Consider the following 15,200-nt stretch of genomic DNA (forward strand, 5'->3'; position numbering starts at 1 on the left):
TAATGATTAGGCTAATGTTCTGAAAAAGACTAGATTCAGTTCGGAAGCCTTATATCTTAGGATGGCCCGCAAAAGTAAAAAAAACTTATTTCCAGTGGGGTACTTTATAAAAGAGACTATCAGCTCACATCAAGCTTGCCAAGAATGATAAAAATCATTATCACAGACTTGTATCACTTATAAATAAGGCTTAGAAGATCATAAAAATTAATGTTTAGCTCACCTGTATTTCTGGCGAAACTGCGCGTGATCTTCCACATTGAACTTGTAAAAGGTGGAAACCATTACGGGTTGAACCACTGTAAGCCCTTTTTCTAACATTTCGATGGTGAGCTATGAACACTATTACTGATTGGCTTATCTAAACATTCCCGTTTCATAGACTAAAATATGTTTGGTCAAAAAATATGGCGCATCTGTGCCTTTAAGATTTTACACAAACAGTTTCCAAAGTATCTTAATGATTTATTCTTATAACAATATCAATAATTATGAGTTCCGGGTCAAATTTCGGCCTTTATTATGAAATGGTAATGGTGGGTTTTGGTGATTTGGCCTATGATTGAAAATCAGTATTGATTTTGTCCGATGTCTTTTCATAGGTAATCTACATATTTTTTAACTTTTCAAATAGAAATATAAAAGTATATTTGAAATATGTGACTAACAATATATTTTGTTCCACCAGTGTTATTTATCAGACCAGTGTATTACATACAGTTAGCAGACATAATTAATAATATTTATCAAATTCAATCTATCAGGTCGGCTGACATAGAAAATATTTTCTTTTGTTTTGTTCTTTAAGTTTAAAATTAATCCATAAACATTAGTAAAATACTTGTTGGCTATATTATTTGTTACGTTAAGAAATGCGAAAATAAACCTTTCTGTGTGGTTCCACTAGCCACCCGCCTCCAGACACAATACATTGATAAATATATATTGAACATAGTGAAACTAGTCCATAGATTTAATACGTATCTTTGTATTACACCGTCTTCATTAGCCCACAAGGTGCAGAAAAGTAGGACGTAAAACTCCATTCATTTCATTTCATTTGTATTACACTACTTACAAGACGTTTTATACGTTAAACAAATTAGTCACATCTAGACTGGGCTGCGTCAAAAGTGGAATAATAATAATAATAATAATAATACTAATCTTTTAGGTAAAAAATTTGGCCCAAAAGTCTTTCTTAAATTTCTCCCAAATTATATACATACAAACAAAACTAGAACTGTTCTATTAACAGTACTGATGCAGGGCGTGTTACGACATTCAGGTACATACGAAGATGTGCGTGGAGTTTAAAGTATATTGACTAAGAATAAGAGAATGTTTGTCAATTAATAAAGACCAAGTTTGATGAAATTCGGTAAGAAGAAAGTTGGTAATGCGCATGGGCACAACTAACAATAATTCAATATTTCCATCAAATCTAGAATTTGATTATACACATACATACCAAGTTTGGTGAAATTTGGATAAGAAATAAGAAAGTTGTGAAATCTATAAAATCCATAAAACCGGAAGCACGTATCAGGCATGAAAATATTAACATCATCTAAAAGCTGTAGTCAATATTAATTATTACTGGAAATATCAACATCATCCAAGGTTCAGCTTTTGAGATAGAAGTGTTCAAAGTTTTAAAAAATTCCAACATTTTTTTAAATATGGCTTTGACACCATCAAGTGCGATATTATTTGAAACCATTAAATAAGTACATAAATAATCTGAAGGTGGTAGCGTGCTAATAGTAATACAATTAGGGATTTAGATACAGCACTACAGAAGGGAAAATTGGCCATATTTAAACCACTATAAAACCAAAAGGTCATAAGAAGGTCAAGGTCAGCTTTTATCATCATGGTAAATATGAATCTCATCAAAGGTCAAGGTCACGAGATATGAGCCTTCAAATTTCGAAAAAATTGAACCAGAAATTGCAAAAAAGCAAAAACGAAATTCAAAAATCGGCTTCTTAGAGTTTTCTTAATTTGTTGTGTTCTTTCATTTGACACCAAAATCATCAAAATCGGATAAGCCGTAATCTCTGAATGAAATAGAACACCGAATATGCAGATCCAATTCATTTCTAATCTTGCTGTAACTATTACCGTTTCTGCAGAGTATTCGACACAAACTCACACTTTTTTTTAAAGAAGATCAATCAATAACAATTATACAAACAATATCAAATTGATAATAAAAGAAACATGTAATAATAATAATTTAATAGAATTATATACAAATTTAATCAGAAACTTTGGCTATTTGATTTTGAAATGTACACTGAAATATTTTTAAGAAATAATTTGGGATTATTTGGGATTATTTGGTATTTTCATTGCTTGAAAAAGATTCCTGTATGTGAATTAAAACGTTGCTTAAATTAAAGAGGAGTAGTATATCTATAATAGTAGTTTATTTATATAATTTGGGATTGTTAAAACTTTCGAATTTGAAGGTAGGGTATTGCAAAACTACATTTAGCTAGGGAAATAGATATGTTATGTGTATCGGCAACTCTGATAGCATCAATTTGCACCATTCCATTCCAAACACTTAGTTTTAGTGGAATTGCATGAACCACAGACGTCTGATTGAAAATTGGAAGGATGCAAATTGATGTTATCAGTGTCCGAGATACACATAATAAATCTAAAAAAAAACCTCTTTACAATCACTTTAACTCGTTTATTGATATTACTGTAAGGAGTAATATAGAATTTAAAATATGTTAGACAGATATGTAGGGTATTGATTATTCAATATTTTATAAATATATTTCAAAGAATTTAGTTTGTGTCATGAAAAGATATCTATTATATTGAAGTTATACCAGGATTTTAAATGATTTATTAATTAAATTAATTCCAATGCTAGTTTAAGAAACTGCAATAATCAAATATAGGTTGAATATAAACCTTATAAAATATAGAGCGATGGACATGTACGGTGGCTCACATAGGCTACAACACTTTTATTTCACTTTTTATTTTGAATTAAAAACTTGAATTATCACCTAGGTGATTTTTTCACAAGTAAAAATTAAAGTTTTTAATTCCAAATGAAAAGTGAAAAATATATCGTATGTGAGCCACCATAAGCTAGGCTATATACAATTAATGACTTTTGGTGAGGTTGACATGAGGATTTATCAATACAAATGATGGAATATGGCATCCCTGATGTTGATAAATCCCATATCAACTGAAACCAAAAGTATTAATTTTCTCAGAGAGCTAATTGCACTCCGTTTTGCTGCATTTCGGTGACGCAGTTATCAGGTTATCAGGAATGTTCACAGCACAAATTGAATAAATGCGCGTAAGCGAGATCAAGATTAATTTTACCAGCCAACCTTTGACCTCATATACAACTATAACCGCCATAGGGTAACAGTTTATTGCTTATATTAACGTTCTCAAGACATGTCAATTTAAATAGGGATTCTAATTAGAATTTAGTATCAATTAAAGTAGGGACTATTTTTACGTTTCAGAGTGTGCGACATCTGACATGATTGTTGTCATTGGAGACCGCCTTTTTGAAACAATGACGTCAATAAATAACGACGTTATGGATGTGCTTAAATTTACGAATTTAGTATGAATTCTCCGTCTATATTGTATTTACAAATATCTGAACCAAATTGCTATATGAAATCTGTTTTAAAGTTATATTGCGTACAATGGTGTTTTATTGACAAGTAGGCCTAGACCAAATATCACCAGGCCTGGTTTGAACTGTTTTTAACTGTTGAATCGAGGATATGAGGATTCTACAACAGATGTAATATTTTCATTTTGCAAAAGTTGTTTATTTTTTATATTTGCAATTTGTTCGCAGAACTTAGTTCAACATTTGACCCCTAGAATATTTTGGTATCTGCAAAACCCAGATATATTTGGAAAGATGAATGTTTTTGTAGTTCAGTAATACCATCATTTTCTCCCTACACCATTTATGTCACATCTACGGTTCCATCAAAGTTATTTTTAACGACACAGATCTGGTATCGGCCATTTAAAACTGCGTGTTCAGCCAAAAGTTCAAAGTTCTCGGTTTCACGTGATACTAGGTGTGGAAAATCCCCATTAAACAGAGCTAAGTAATCGATGAAAATAAATGAGGATGATGAAGAGGACCTAATTTTTAATACACCAACAGATTATATTAATTTAGTATTAATGTCTGTATATGACAAAACATTAGGTAATATTAAACCAAAGTATATTTATGATTTTAATGTGAGAATGAAATATCAAAAGCAAACAGGAATATTTAAATGGGAGGGAAAACTATGAGAGATATTTCATGACGATTTTTTGGCTGCTACTTTTAAAAATGCCAGATGGATATGTAAGAATACAAAATTACATAATTTTCAATATAAATATTTACTCTTAATTTTAAACTTTTCAAAATGCATTTATCGGAGACTACATTATGTACATTTTGTAATAGTGATCTAGAAACTATTGATCATTTCTTTGTGCTATGTTCGATTTCGAAAATTATTTGGGATGAAACGGTAAAAAAATTTGAATAAGAAAAGCATTAATGTAAATTTCGGTCCAAAGTATATTCATTTTGGGTATTCTTGTAAAAATTATTTTAAAACCACATCAGAATTTGTATTTGTAAACCATGTTATTATATTGACAAATATACTTTCTATACAAATCAAAGCTTCAATTTCAAAAATTACTATTTGTATCTTCAAGATGTAGCCCAAACTGAACTTAATACCTTTAAGGGAGACGAAATCATCAAAAGTAAATGGAAAATACTTGACGAAGGTAGATGTTTCGGACTAATAAATGATCTGCTGGTATAAAATATAAATTTACAGTTTTTATAGAAACATCTGTTCAGTGGGAGACTTTGCTTTTACTATAAATACCCGATCACATTTAGCATTCGACAATGTATCAACAAGTCTCTATATAAATAATATCAACCAGTCTTGTTATTGCTAACGTTAGAACCATGAATAATCTATTATGTTCCGTTCTATTGATCTCTGTAACAATATTGATACTTGTAGATGCCGGTAAATATTTTATTTATTATCTAAAAATTGTATTATGCTTTGAATCTGAAGTCAAATGTGTAAATCTTGGCGAAATTTAGGTTGGCTTTTTTATTGTTGGAAGCCAACACGACGTTTATGTCCCTAAACACATTTTCAATCATCTTTGGCTGTTAGTAGTAATTCAACATGTCCTTCTTGAGACAAATACTCGATGATATAATTGTCGGGGGGTAGTGTGTCGAGTCGGAAGTATATAAGGGAAAAAAATAATATCAAAATTAAATTTACAGATTGTGTGCCCTATCCTAATGTTACAAACGCAAATGTTGATAACGACTGTGGAAATGTAGTCATTACATGTAGTACTGGCTTTAAGATGGTTCAAGTACCTGAATGTATTAATGGAGAATGGATATATCAAAAACCAATATGTGAACCCACAGGTAAGATAATTAATAAATAAACAATATTAGCTTTGTGCACTCACCTAAAGGGATGCTGAGTTGACAAACCAAATCGCTCAGTGAAGTTAATATGCCCTATTGCGATACATGTCATGATACATATTATAGTCAAGTTCAAATTTAAGAAAACTTCTGGAAATAGACTTCCTTTAAACTGAGTAGAAAAAAAAGGACGGGGTAGCGATCAAGAACTTTTTAACCTGTTCATATTTTATCCCTCCAATACCACTTTGCTTTGAAAATTATGGGCAGTAACATAGAGATATACATTCTACTTTTAAAACGAATTGACATACTTTGATATTAAAGGTTTAAAAATAACAAGAAATACTAGAACTGTGAACAGCTCCGAGCGTGGCACGATACCTTATCCCACGACTTTTGGAACTATCGAAACTTCTAACTTTTCCATTTAGAAAGAATTTGGGTGAAGAGTTCTATATACGCTGTTATTCATCATGGACCACAATATCGGCTTTGTTTGGCATAACGTCTATTTGTTCTTTACTAGCGACACCAAATTCATTATGACATTAGATTTACCCGAGGGAATTGTTACAGCAATAATTTGATGAGATTAAAAACAGCCTACCATTAGTGAACAAAATTCTTAAATCTGGATAAATTGGGAAAAGCCTCGAATTATGAACTCAATAAAAACTTCGTTGTAATTATAACAATACCAATTATTGACAATTTACGTTTATAACCTTGTATCAGTCTGTTTTGGGCTCATTCTTATTAGGACTAATTCCCATTTGAGCTACTATTTTTCCTGTCATTGTCTAATAAATCTATTTTTATCACATCACATTTTGATTTCACCCACCTCTACCCTCGGAATATTGCCAAATAGATTTATTTTTTTCATTTTAGAGTGTCCACAAGGTGTGAATATCAAGAACTCTGATAATGTAACAGAATCCAGAAATATTGATGAAGTTTTAACTTTTGAATGTTTTAATGGCATAAATGGTCTGATGGGAGCTCAGAGATGTGGTGAAGATGGTAAATGGATAGAAGAGCAAGCTTGTCCAGCAGGTAATTTAGGTTTAATATTGTCTATTGTGTATAGTTGGACGAAGATTTATATTTCTAACAAAGTGATCTTTCTTGTTAAGAAGACAATATGGCCTCATTATGATTGTTGTTTTGATTAACTGAGATCTTTCCAGAATTGTCTCTAATACGATTTATATTTCAGAGGTATACCCAGCAAAGTTTATAACAATTGTTAATTATGGTCAGGCTCTATCAACCAATTGTACTGAAGCTTGTCTTAACGATACCCGGTGTAGCTTTGCTGGACCAGCCACTTCAAGCAAATGCAATCTCTTTGAAGAACCCATTTTCTTTATCGGTTTTGCTCAAACTCTTTCCGATTGCTTCCAGTTATGTAAAAAAGACATAAGATGTTTGACATTATCTTTCCAATATTTCAATTGCAACTTATTCAGTGTCAACTACACCACGGTAGAAACTGAATATCCAATTACAGACAGTGATGAGGGAATCATTGTATCTGGCTTTTAATAACCTCTGACGTCATCATAATAAGATCACGTGGACCGAACATATTTGATTAAAAATAGAAGTTTAATTATGTGTTATTTGTTTTATGAGGGGGTATTATGTCAACAGCATGGTGAGTTGTTCAACACAACAATTCAAATTTCATAGTTTTACTGGGAATACAAAGTGGCACCGTTATAACATCACTCTACTGTCTTCATCTGACTTCCGTAGTATATACACGGGGGTTGTGTCACCACTTGTTCTTACCTTTAATATAAAAATTGTGATAGCTGTTTCTAAACACAGAGTAACACCATAGTGGTATACCAGCGAAAATATTTAGAACTTCCTCTAACTAATGCTGTTCCATCAACCAATTGTGCAGAACTTGTATTAACGATACCCAGATACCCTTGACCAATTATCTACATCAGATTGTTTCCAGTTATGTAGAGATGACACAAGGATGTTTGACAGTATATTTTTAACTTTTGCACTTTATTTAGTGCTAACTACACGACGGTAGAAACTGATTTACGAATCCTAAAGGATAACGGTGTATTAATCAAAGCCGTAGGACTTCGGTTTAAATTTTTTAGGGGGTAGCAGTGGTTCACTGAGATAGACGCTAACCTGAAGTTCTAGGGTCCAATCTCTACAGAGGTCGAGATAATACCACGGATGGGACAATAAACCGAGGCCCCGTGTTCTACAGGCTATGCACATTAAAGATCCCTCGACAGTTGGAAACCGAAAAAGTGCAGGCTAATGTCGCTGTCCTGGCAAAATTTCCCTCATGAAGAAATGTCCTTAAATGATGGTATTGTCATGTAGAAGAAGAAAAATACAAAGTGGAATACCATTACATATTACTGAAACCTGAAAGTTCAATGTTCAACCACATGGACTCACTCCACTCCTCTTTCATCATTATTCCAGTCAACCTGGCTGTAATTTGGCATTGTGTAGGTCATCTTTATTCCTGTTGACCTATAAGTAAATAGCTATTTAAATGAGTACTGAATAAATCGTATTTCATCATTATTTTAGTTGACTGGCTTAAAACCATTATTCAATAACGTATCGTTACATACGATTCTTGTTTACCACGCTGTAAATAGCTAGCTATAAATAATCAGGACAAACAGAGAGCCAATATTTGCACCGAAGATCGTCCAGGGTAAATTTTGGACAGTTAGGCTAGAGTTCATATGTACGAACCACGTGAACCCAAACCTCACGTCATCACCATATTATAAAATATCAGAAACATGTTTACTGTTTTAGCTCAATCGATTTAGTCTTAATATAGGAGTATAACGTAATAAATTAAAACAATTACAACACACAATATCTTTTTTAACATAAAACTGGCATCTCCAAAATAACTTTACCACGCTATGACCACGTGATCACAATCTCTAATCACCCTAGGAAATTACAACCTTAGATAAATTAGTTCACAACTCTTACCATTCTAGACCATTAAATCACAAATCCATACTTCCCTTGGGACATTAGAACCCAAATTCTTTGCACCATTCTTTCTATACCATAGCTTCTCCAACCCTTACCGTCACAAACTCTACCCTGTCTGTCAAGTTTCACATCGATGACTTATCAAACAGGGGATTGATGCGATTAACTTCGACATTCCAGATAATACAATGGCAGCCGCCATTTGTAATCACCATCCTTTTACACCAAATATTGCGAGATTCCTGATTGGATAAATTGAATGGTGACGTATGTTCTACCAAGGGATGTTTTTTCTCTCTATTAACTAGAATATGGGAGTAATCCAAATTTTAGAGAAATCTGTACCCTCTACTATTTCGAACTTAAAACATCTAACTATTACAAAGCCAAACTTCACAACAAGTTGAAACTACTTAATTATTGTGCTCCGTTTTTAAGTCAACCTTAAAAAACAAAATTAGTTTGATCAAGTAGATAACCAGATGTAAATTTCATATTCTAGAAATACGTTCTGGTATAATTTACGATAATGAAATTATTTTATTAGTGCCCCTATAAGACAAGAGTTGACAAAAATTCTTATCGCCTTATTGAAATAATATTACAAACCCTTACCTCATAAGGACTTTAGACCACAAACATTTTCCACCCTACAGATTGGATCACCTGTCCTTACTACCAGACGAACATTTATTCATAAATCTTACACCTCTAGGGCCAATACATCTTATCAGGCCATCATATCACTAACCCTGAACACCCTTATCATCTGGGACCATTGGATCACATGCCTTTACTATCCTAGGGCGTGTACTACCATGATTTTCCTCATGATTCCAGTCGACCCCAGTGTAAATGGGTACTGAATAATTCATTTTTTCCCACATTATTTCGGTTGGTCCTGCTGTAAATGGATACTGAATATATCATCTTCCCTCATTATTGCAGTCGACCCCGCTGTAAATGGGTAGTGAATAAGTCATTTTCCCTTATATTCCAGTCAACCCAGCTGTAAATGGGTAGTAAATAAGTCATTTTCCCTTATATTCCAGTCGACCCAGCTGTAAATGGGTAGTAAATAAGTCATTTTCCCTTATATTCCAGTCAACCCAGCTGTAAATGGGTAGTAAATAAGTCATTTTCCCTTATATTCCAGTCGACCCCGCTGTAAATGGGTAGTAAATAAGTCATTTTCCCTTATATTCCAGTCGACCCGCTGTAAATAGGTAGTAAATAAGTCATTTTCCCTTATATTCCAGTCGACCTGGCTGTAAATTGATACTGAATAAGTCATTTTCCAGCATGATTCCAGTCGACCCGACTGTAAATTGGTACTGAATAAGTCATTTTCCAGCATGATTCCAGTCGACCCGACTGTAAATTGGTACTGAATAAGTCATTTTCCAGCATGATTCCAGTCGACCCCGCTGTAAATTGGTACTGAATAAGTCATTTTCCAGCATGATTCCAGTCGACCCCGCTGTAAATTGGTACTGAATAAGTCATTTTCCAGCATGATTCCAGTCGACCCCACTGTAAATTGGTACTGAATAAGTCATTTTCCAGCATGATTCCAGTCGACCCGACTGTTAATTGGTACTGAATAAGTCATTTTCCAGCATGATTACAGTCGACCCGACTGTTAATTGGTACTGAATAAGTCATTTTCCAGCATGATTCCAGTCGACCCCACTGTAAATTGGTACTGAATAAGTTTATTTTCCAGCATGATTCCAGTCGACCCGACTGTTAATTGGTACTGAATAAGTCATTTTCCAGCATGATTCCAGTCGACCCCGCTGTAAATTGGTACAGAATAAGTTATTTTCCCTCATGATTCCAGTCGACCCCAGTGTAAATTGGTACTGAATAATTTATATTTTATCATTAATCGTTACTTATTCTTGACTACTGATAATCAGTACAAATAAATGTCAATAGCCAACACCAGCCGATATGTTTGTATCGAAAATCAGTAGATAGTGCAGGGTGGATTCATAGAACTATAGAAGTATGAGATATATAAATAATGTAATAACAATCACCAGATGTCAAGAAATATACCATATATAGATTAAAAATATATCCACATCGTGTTTTATGTTTCTGTTTCTTTATGTTTATGTATTGAAACGACACGTTTTCTCTAATTCTCTATATAAACTCACATAATTATCACTGATCATCAAACTTGATTATCGAATCAATATGATTACTAACGCTAATTTGATGTTGATGGTGGTCTTGCTTGTTGGTACCTTACCAGTGGCAAGTCCTAAACTTCAACCCAACATGGTGAAAAGGTTTTGGGGAAACAATGGTAAGTATAGAAAAGATCGCTGGGATCGAATACGGCTGGCAAAACATTCCTTTGAACTCTCCATAACCATTTGGCAAGCCACATGCCGCTGAGCGTAGACCGTTGATAAATTAAGGAAAATACTTGAATGTAATGCACCTATCTTATTTTGTTGTAGATTGTGATAAGTACATTCTGCCAATACATACGATGTGGATACCAAGAGAGAGCTGCGAGCAAAATAAGAGATTCAAGTGCCAATCCGGATATATACCAGAAGTTCAGACCATATGTAAAAAAGGAGCATGGTATTTGGAACCAACCTGTCAAGGTAAGAATCAGTATTTATACAGACTCTGTACATTGTGATATAGTTATACATGTTTCTTTTGTAAATAAAGTCAAGGAAATTGGCAGCTATTTTATAAAATGATATTTCGTCAAGAAGATAGGTATCCTTTAATGAAACGATGTACAGGTCGATTTTTCCTTTTACCATACCTTTTATCTATATGTCTATGTCTATGTACCATACCCCAGGTCATATTCAAATAAATCTATTTCATCATATTAGCTGTAGAGTGTCCACAAGGTGTGAATATCACTAACTCTGATAATGTAACAGAATCCAGAATATTTGATGAAATTTTTACTTTTGACTGTTCTGTTGGCTACACTAAGATTGGTAAGACGGGTATTCTGAGGTGTGGTGAAAATGGTACTTGGACAGAACAGCAAGCTTGTCAAGGTAACAGTTTTTATACGCCAACATTATAACAAATTGTTCGTATTTGACAATATTTGTATTATGAAAGCTTTTTGAGTATTTTCCTTTGAATTAGGAGAAACGCATCAAAATGTGTTTTTTGAACACAATACAGGCTTCAGTTAATTTGATTTAAATAATAAACTTAAACTTAATTAAATATCGTCTGTAAACACGATAGAGGTGACAGTTTATATCAGAATTTTATAAATTTATGGTTTAAAATCAACAATATCTTGGACAAGTTAGTTTTATGGATTGGGATTTGGATAGGTATCACATTTTACTTGTAATTTCACTAATCTCTACCTGATATCCTGATAGATTTATTTCATCATTTTAGTTGTAGAGTGTCCACAAGGTGTGAATATCACTAACTCGGATACTGTAACAGAATCAAGAATATTTGATCAAGCTTTTACTTTCAACTGTTCAAATATCATAAATGGTCTGACGGGAGCTCAGAGATGTGGTGAAGATGGTAAATGGATAGAAGAGCAAGCTTGTCCAGCAGGTAATTTAGGTTTAATATTGTCTATTGTGTATAGTTGGACGAAGATTTATATTTCTAACAAAGTGATCTTTCTTGTTAAGAAGACAATATGGCCTCATTATGATTGTTGTTTTGATTAACTGAGATCTTTCCAGAATTGTCTCTAATACGATTTATATTTCAGAGTTATACCCAGCAAAGTTTATAACAATTGTTAGTTATGGTCAGGCTCTATCAACCAATTGTACTGAAGCTTGTCTTAACGATACCCGGTGTAGCTTTGCTGGACCAGTCACTTCAAGCAAATGCAATCTCTTTGAAGAACCCATTTTCTTTATCGGTTTTGCTCAAACTCTTTCCGATTGCTTCCAGTTATGTAAAAAAGACATAAGATGTTTGACATTATCTTACCAATTTTTCAATTGCAACTTATTCAGTGTCAACTACACCACGGTAGAAACTGAATATCCAATTACAGACAGTGATGAGGGAATCCTTGTATCTGGCTTTTAATAACCTCTGACGTCATCATAATAAGATCACGTGGACCGAACATATTTGATTAAAAATAGAAGTTTAATTATGTGTTATTTGTTTTATGAGGGGGTATTATGTCAACAGCATGGTGAGTTGTTCAACACAACAATTCAAATTTCATAGTTTTACTGGGAATACAAAGTGGCACCGTTATAACATCACTCTACATTGAGAATTGGTCAGGCTTTCATTCGACATATTGGAAAGCGAGATTTCTGGAAAAAGTTATAGAAGGTTCAATTTCGTGTTTTAACATGGGAAGAGATGGCAAATGAATTAGTGGAGTGAGTCCACATGAATAATGGGAGGTAACTCTAGTCTTCCCGGGGTAAAGCGTTACCTGTGGGCGTCACTAATTCTCGTTCATAGACCTGGTTATGATTTGCTTGTGTTCCTGTTCGCCAAAAGTCTTCCTATTAAACCCCTACTGCTTGTGATTCTACTAATTCAACTCTCTCGCAAACTTAGGAACAGACCAGACGTATGTCTCCCACAGAGATAGGGGAGGATCCCCAAATCTGAGTACTGCCGAAACCTTGATCTTGCCTCTTTCCTCCCGAATACAGAATGACATTTAAAAGGGGAATATGGCTAATAAGTGCAGATCTAAATTTATCTAGATGTTGCTGAATTTGCCTTTGAAATACAAAGTGTAAAGCAAATATGTGGAGTTCATTATCTATGTCCAGAATATTTTGATCTTCCATGGAACAGCTGATAATAGATAGATGTGCCTCCACTCCATATTTAAATATGTGGATAAGTCATCTGATCATTTCAATACCTAATTAAGTGTCTTTTCGAGATAAATCCACATAAATCAAAGGAGCATGATTTTAGGTATTTAGGATGAATTTGCACTTATTTTGTTATAATAAAAACAAAGAACAAAGAAAATCTATGAGGATAAGATGATGCCCCTATATCAAAGTTACATAGAGCTAGTGGTTTTAACCATTCAATTTTCCCGATGAATACATACCGTTGATTATGTACACTTCTGCCTGAAATAAAACTTCCTATTCCTTTATTCTCAAGCATAAACTGGGCAACTTTCACGTTTTCTCCTCCTTTATCAGACTTCACTTTCTCTGGTATACCCCATTCTTCTATAGCCGTGATAAATACTTGAAGAACAGAATCAGCCTTGTTATTTGTATTTACAACTAGAAAAACTGGAACTCTTGAGTACCCATCAATCCCACCATGAATTACAAACCTCCATCTGATAAAAATCTAGAAGAATTCCTGGAATAATTTAATATTATTAGTGGATATAAGGGGAAAGTAGTCTAGTAAATGTGTGTAACTTATATTTTAACCAAAAAAGATGAATGTATGCTTCTACGTCTTTAAGTGACAATATTGTATTGTATTAACTAACTACCCTTCTGTGGGATAGTAACTTGTTACTTTCCAACCACCCTAATCTACAATGTATGAATTACAATTAAAATAAACTTTTTTACCCATCAATCCCACCATGAATTACAAACCTCCATCTGATAAAAATAAAGAAGAATTCTGTTATGGTGATTAATCGTTTGTAAACGTAAAACGTGATCCATTCACATCTGTTCACGTACGATTTTAATTTAGATCACACAATTTGAGCTTAGAGATGGCTTATATTAGAAAAATTCAGAGATATCCGCAAACAATAATATTGATCGTTTGCCATGTTGACATTAATAACTCATCACGTGTTAGTCACATGACAATTTAGCGACAATTCATTGGCTTGCATATGTAGGTCATGTCCTTTAAGGAAATATTGAATCCCTACGCTTCGGTGAAGAGTCTGTTTTGGATCCCTTCGCCACGTAAAGAGTCCGTTTTTCTTAATTTTTTTTCGTTCAATCGCACAGCTTTAGAAAAGTGGTAAGTAAGTTGTTTTGATGTGTTTTGGCATCATTAAATTTATCCTAAAATTTCATCATTTCATGTAGGGGGGTAAACAACTTTTGTGAAAGAAAAGCAATTAGACTGTTCAGTCCATGCACTTATACGATTCTTGACGACCAAGCTGTAAATAGCTATAGATAATCAGGACAAACAGAGCCAAGTGCCCAATTTTTGCACCGAAGATCGTCCAGAGTAAATTTTGGACAGCTAGGCTAGAGTTTAATGTTTACGAACCACGTGAACCCAAACCTCACGTCATCAACAGCTTTCAGGAAACAAACAATGTTATAATCAATTATAACATATCAGAAACATGTTTACTGTTTTAGCTCAATCGATTTAGTCTTAATATAGGAGTATAACGTAATAAATTAAAACAATTACAACACACGCCAGTGTATAGGAATCAGATTTCAAAATCCAATGTCTTTTTTAACATAAAATTTCTGCCATCTCCAAAATGCAGTCATAGGTCACATAACTGTTTTAAAATGTATTTAGTATTTGAATATGAGTTATATAAACACTTTCTGTCCTGCTATTAATTATATAACCTTATATAGCCAAGGACAACTAGATCACAAACTATAGCCATCCCAGGGCCAATAAATCACATAACTTTACCACGCTAGGACCACGTGATCACAATCTCTGATCACTCTAGATAATTACACCACAACTCCCTTACAAC

At 33.5% G+C, this 15,200-nt stretch overlaps 2 protein-coding genes across 2 annotated transcripts; both read left to right on the top strand.

Annotated features, from left to right (window-relative positions):
* Positions 1-5,427: 5,427 nt before the first annotated feature.
* On the top strand, positions 5,428-7,048 carry LOTGIDRAFT_170510 (hypothetical protein; the record flags this gene model as incomplete). Its single annotated transcript, XM_009046323.1, has 3 exons — positions 5,428-5,494; positions 6,392-6,556; positions 6,720-7,048. The coding sequence occupies 3 exons, from the start codon at positions 5,428-5,430 to the stop codon at positions 7,046-7,048; spliced, it is 561 nt and encodes a 186-aa protein (XP_009044571.1).
* A 3,660-nt stretch (positions 7,049-10,708) lies between these two features.
* On the top strand, positions 10,709-12,647 carry LOTGIDRAFT_237240 (hypothetical protein). Its single transcript, XM_009046324.1, has 5 exons — positions 10,709-10,829; positions 10,987-11,139; positions 11,383-11,556; positions 11,918-12,088; positions 12,252-12,647. The coding sequence occupies exons 1-5, from the start codon at positions 10,718-10,720 to the stop codon at positions 12,578-12,580; spliced, it is 939 nt and encodes a 312-aa protein (XP_009044572.1). The 5' UTR covers positions 10,709-10,717; the 3' UTR covers positions 12,581-12,647.
* Positions 12,648-15,200: the final 2,553 nt, after the last annotated feature.

Source organism: Lottia gigantea (assembly GCF_000327385.1).
Source record: "Lottia gigantea unplaced genomic scaffold LOTGIsca_100, whole genome shotgun sequence".
NCBI classification, from domain to species: domain Eukaryota; kingdom Metazoa; phylum Mollusca; class Gastropoda; family Lottiidae; genus Lottia; species Lottia gigantea.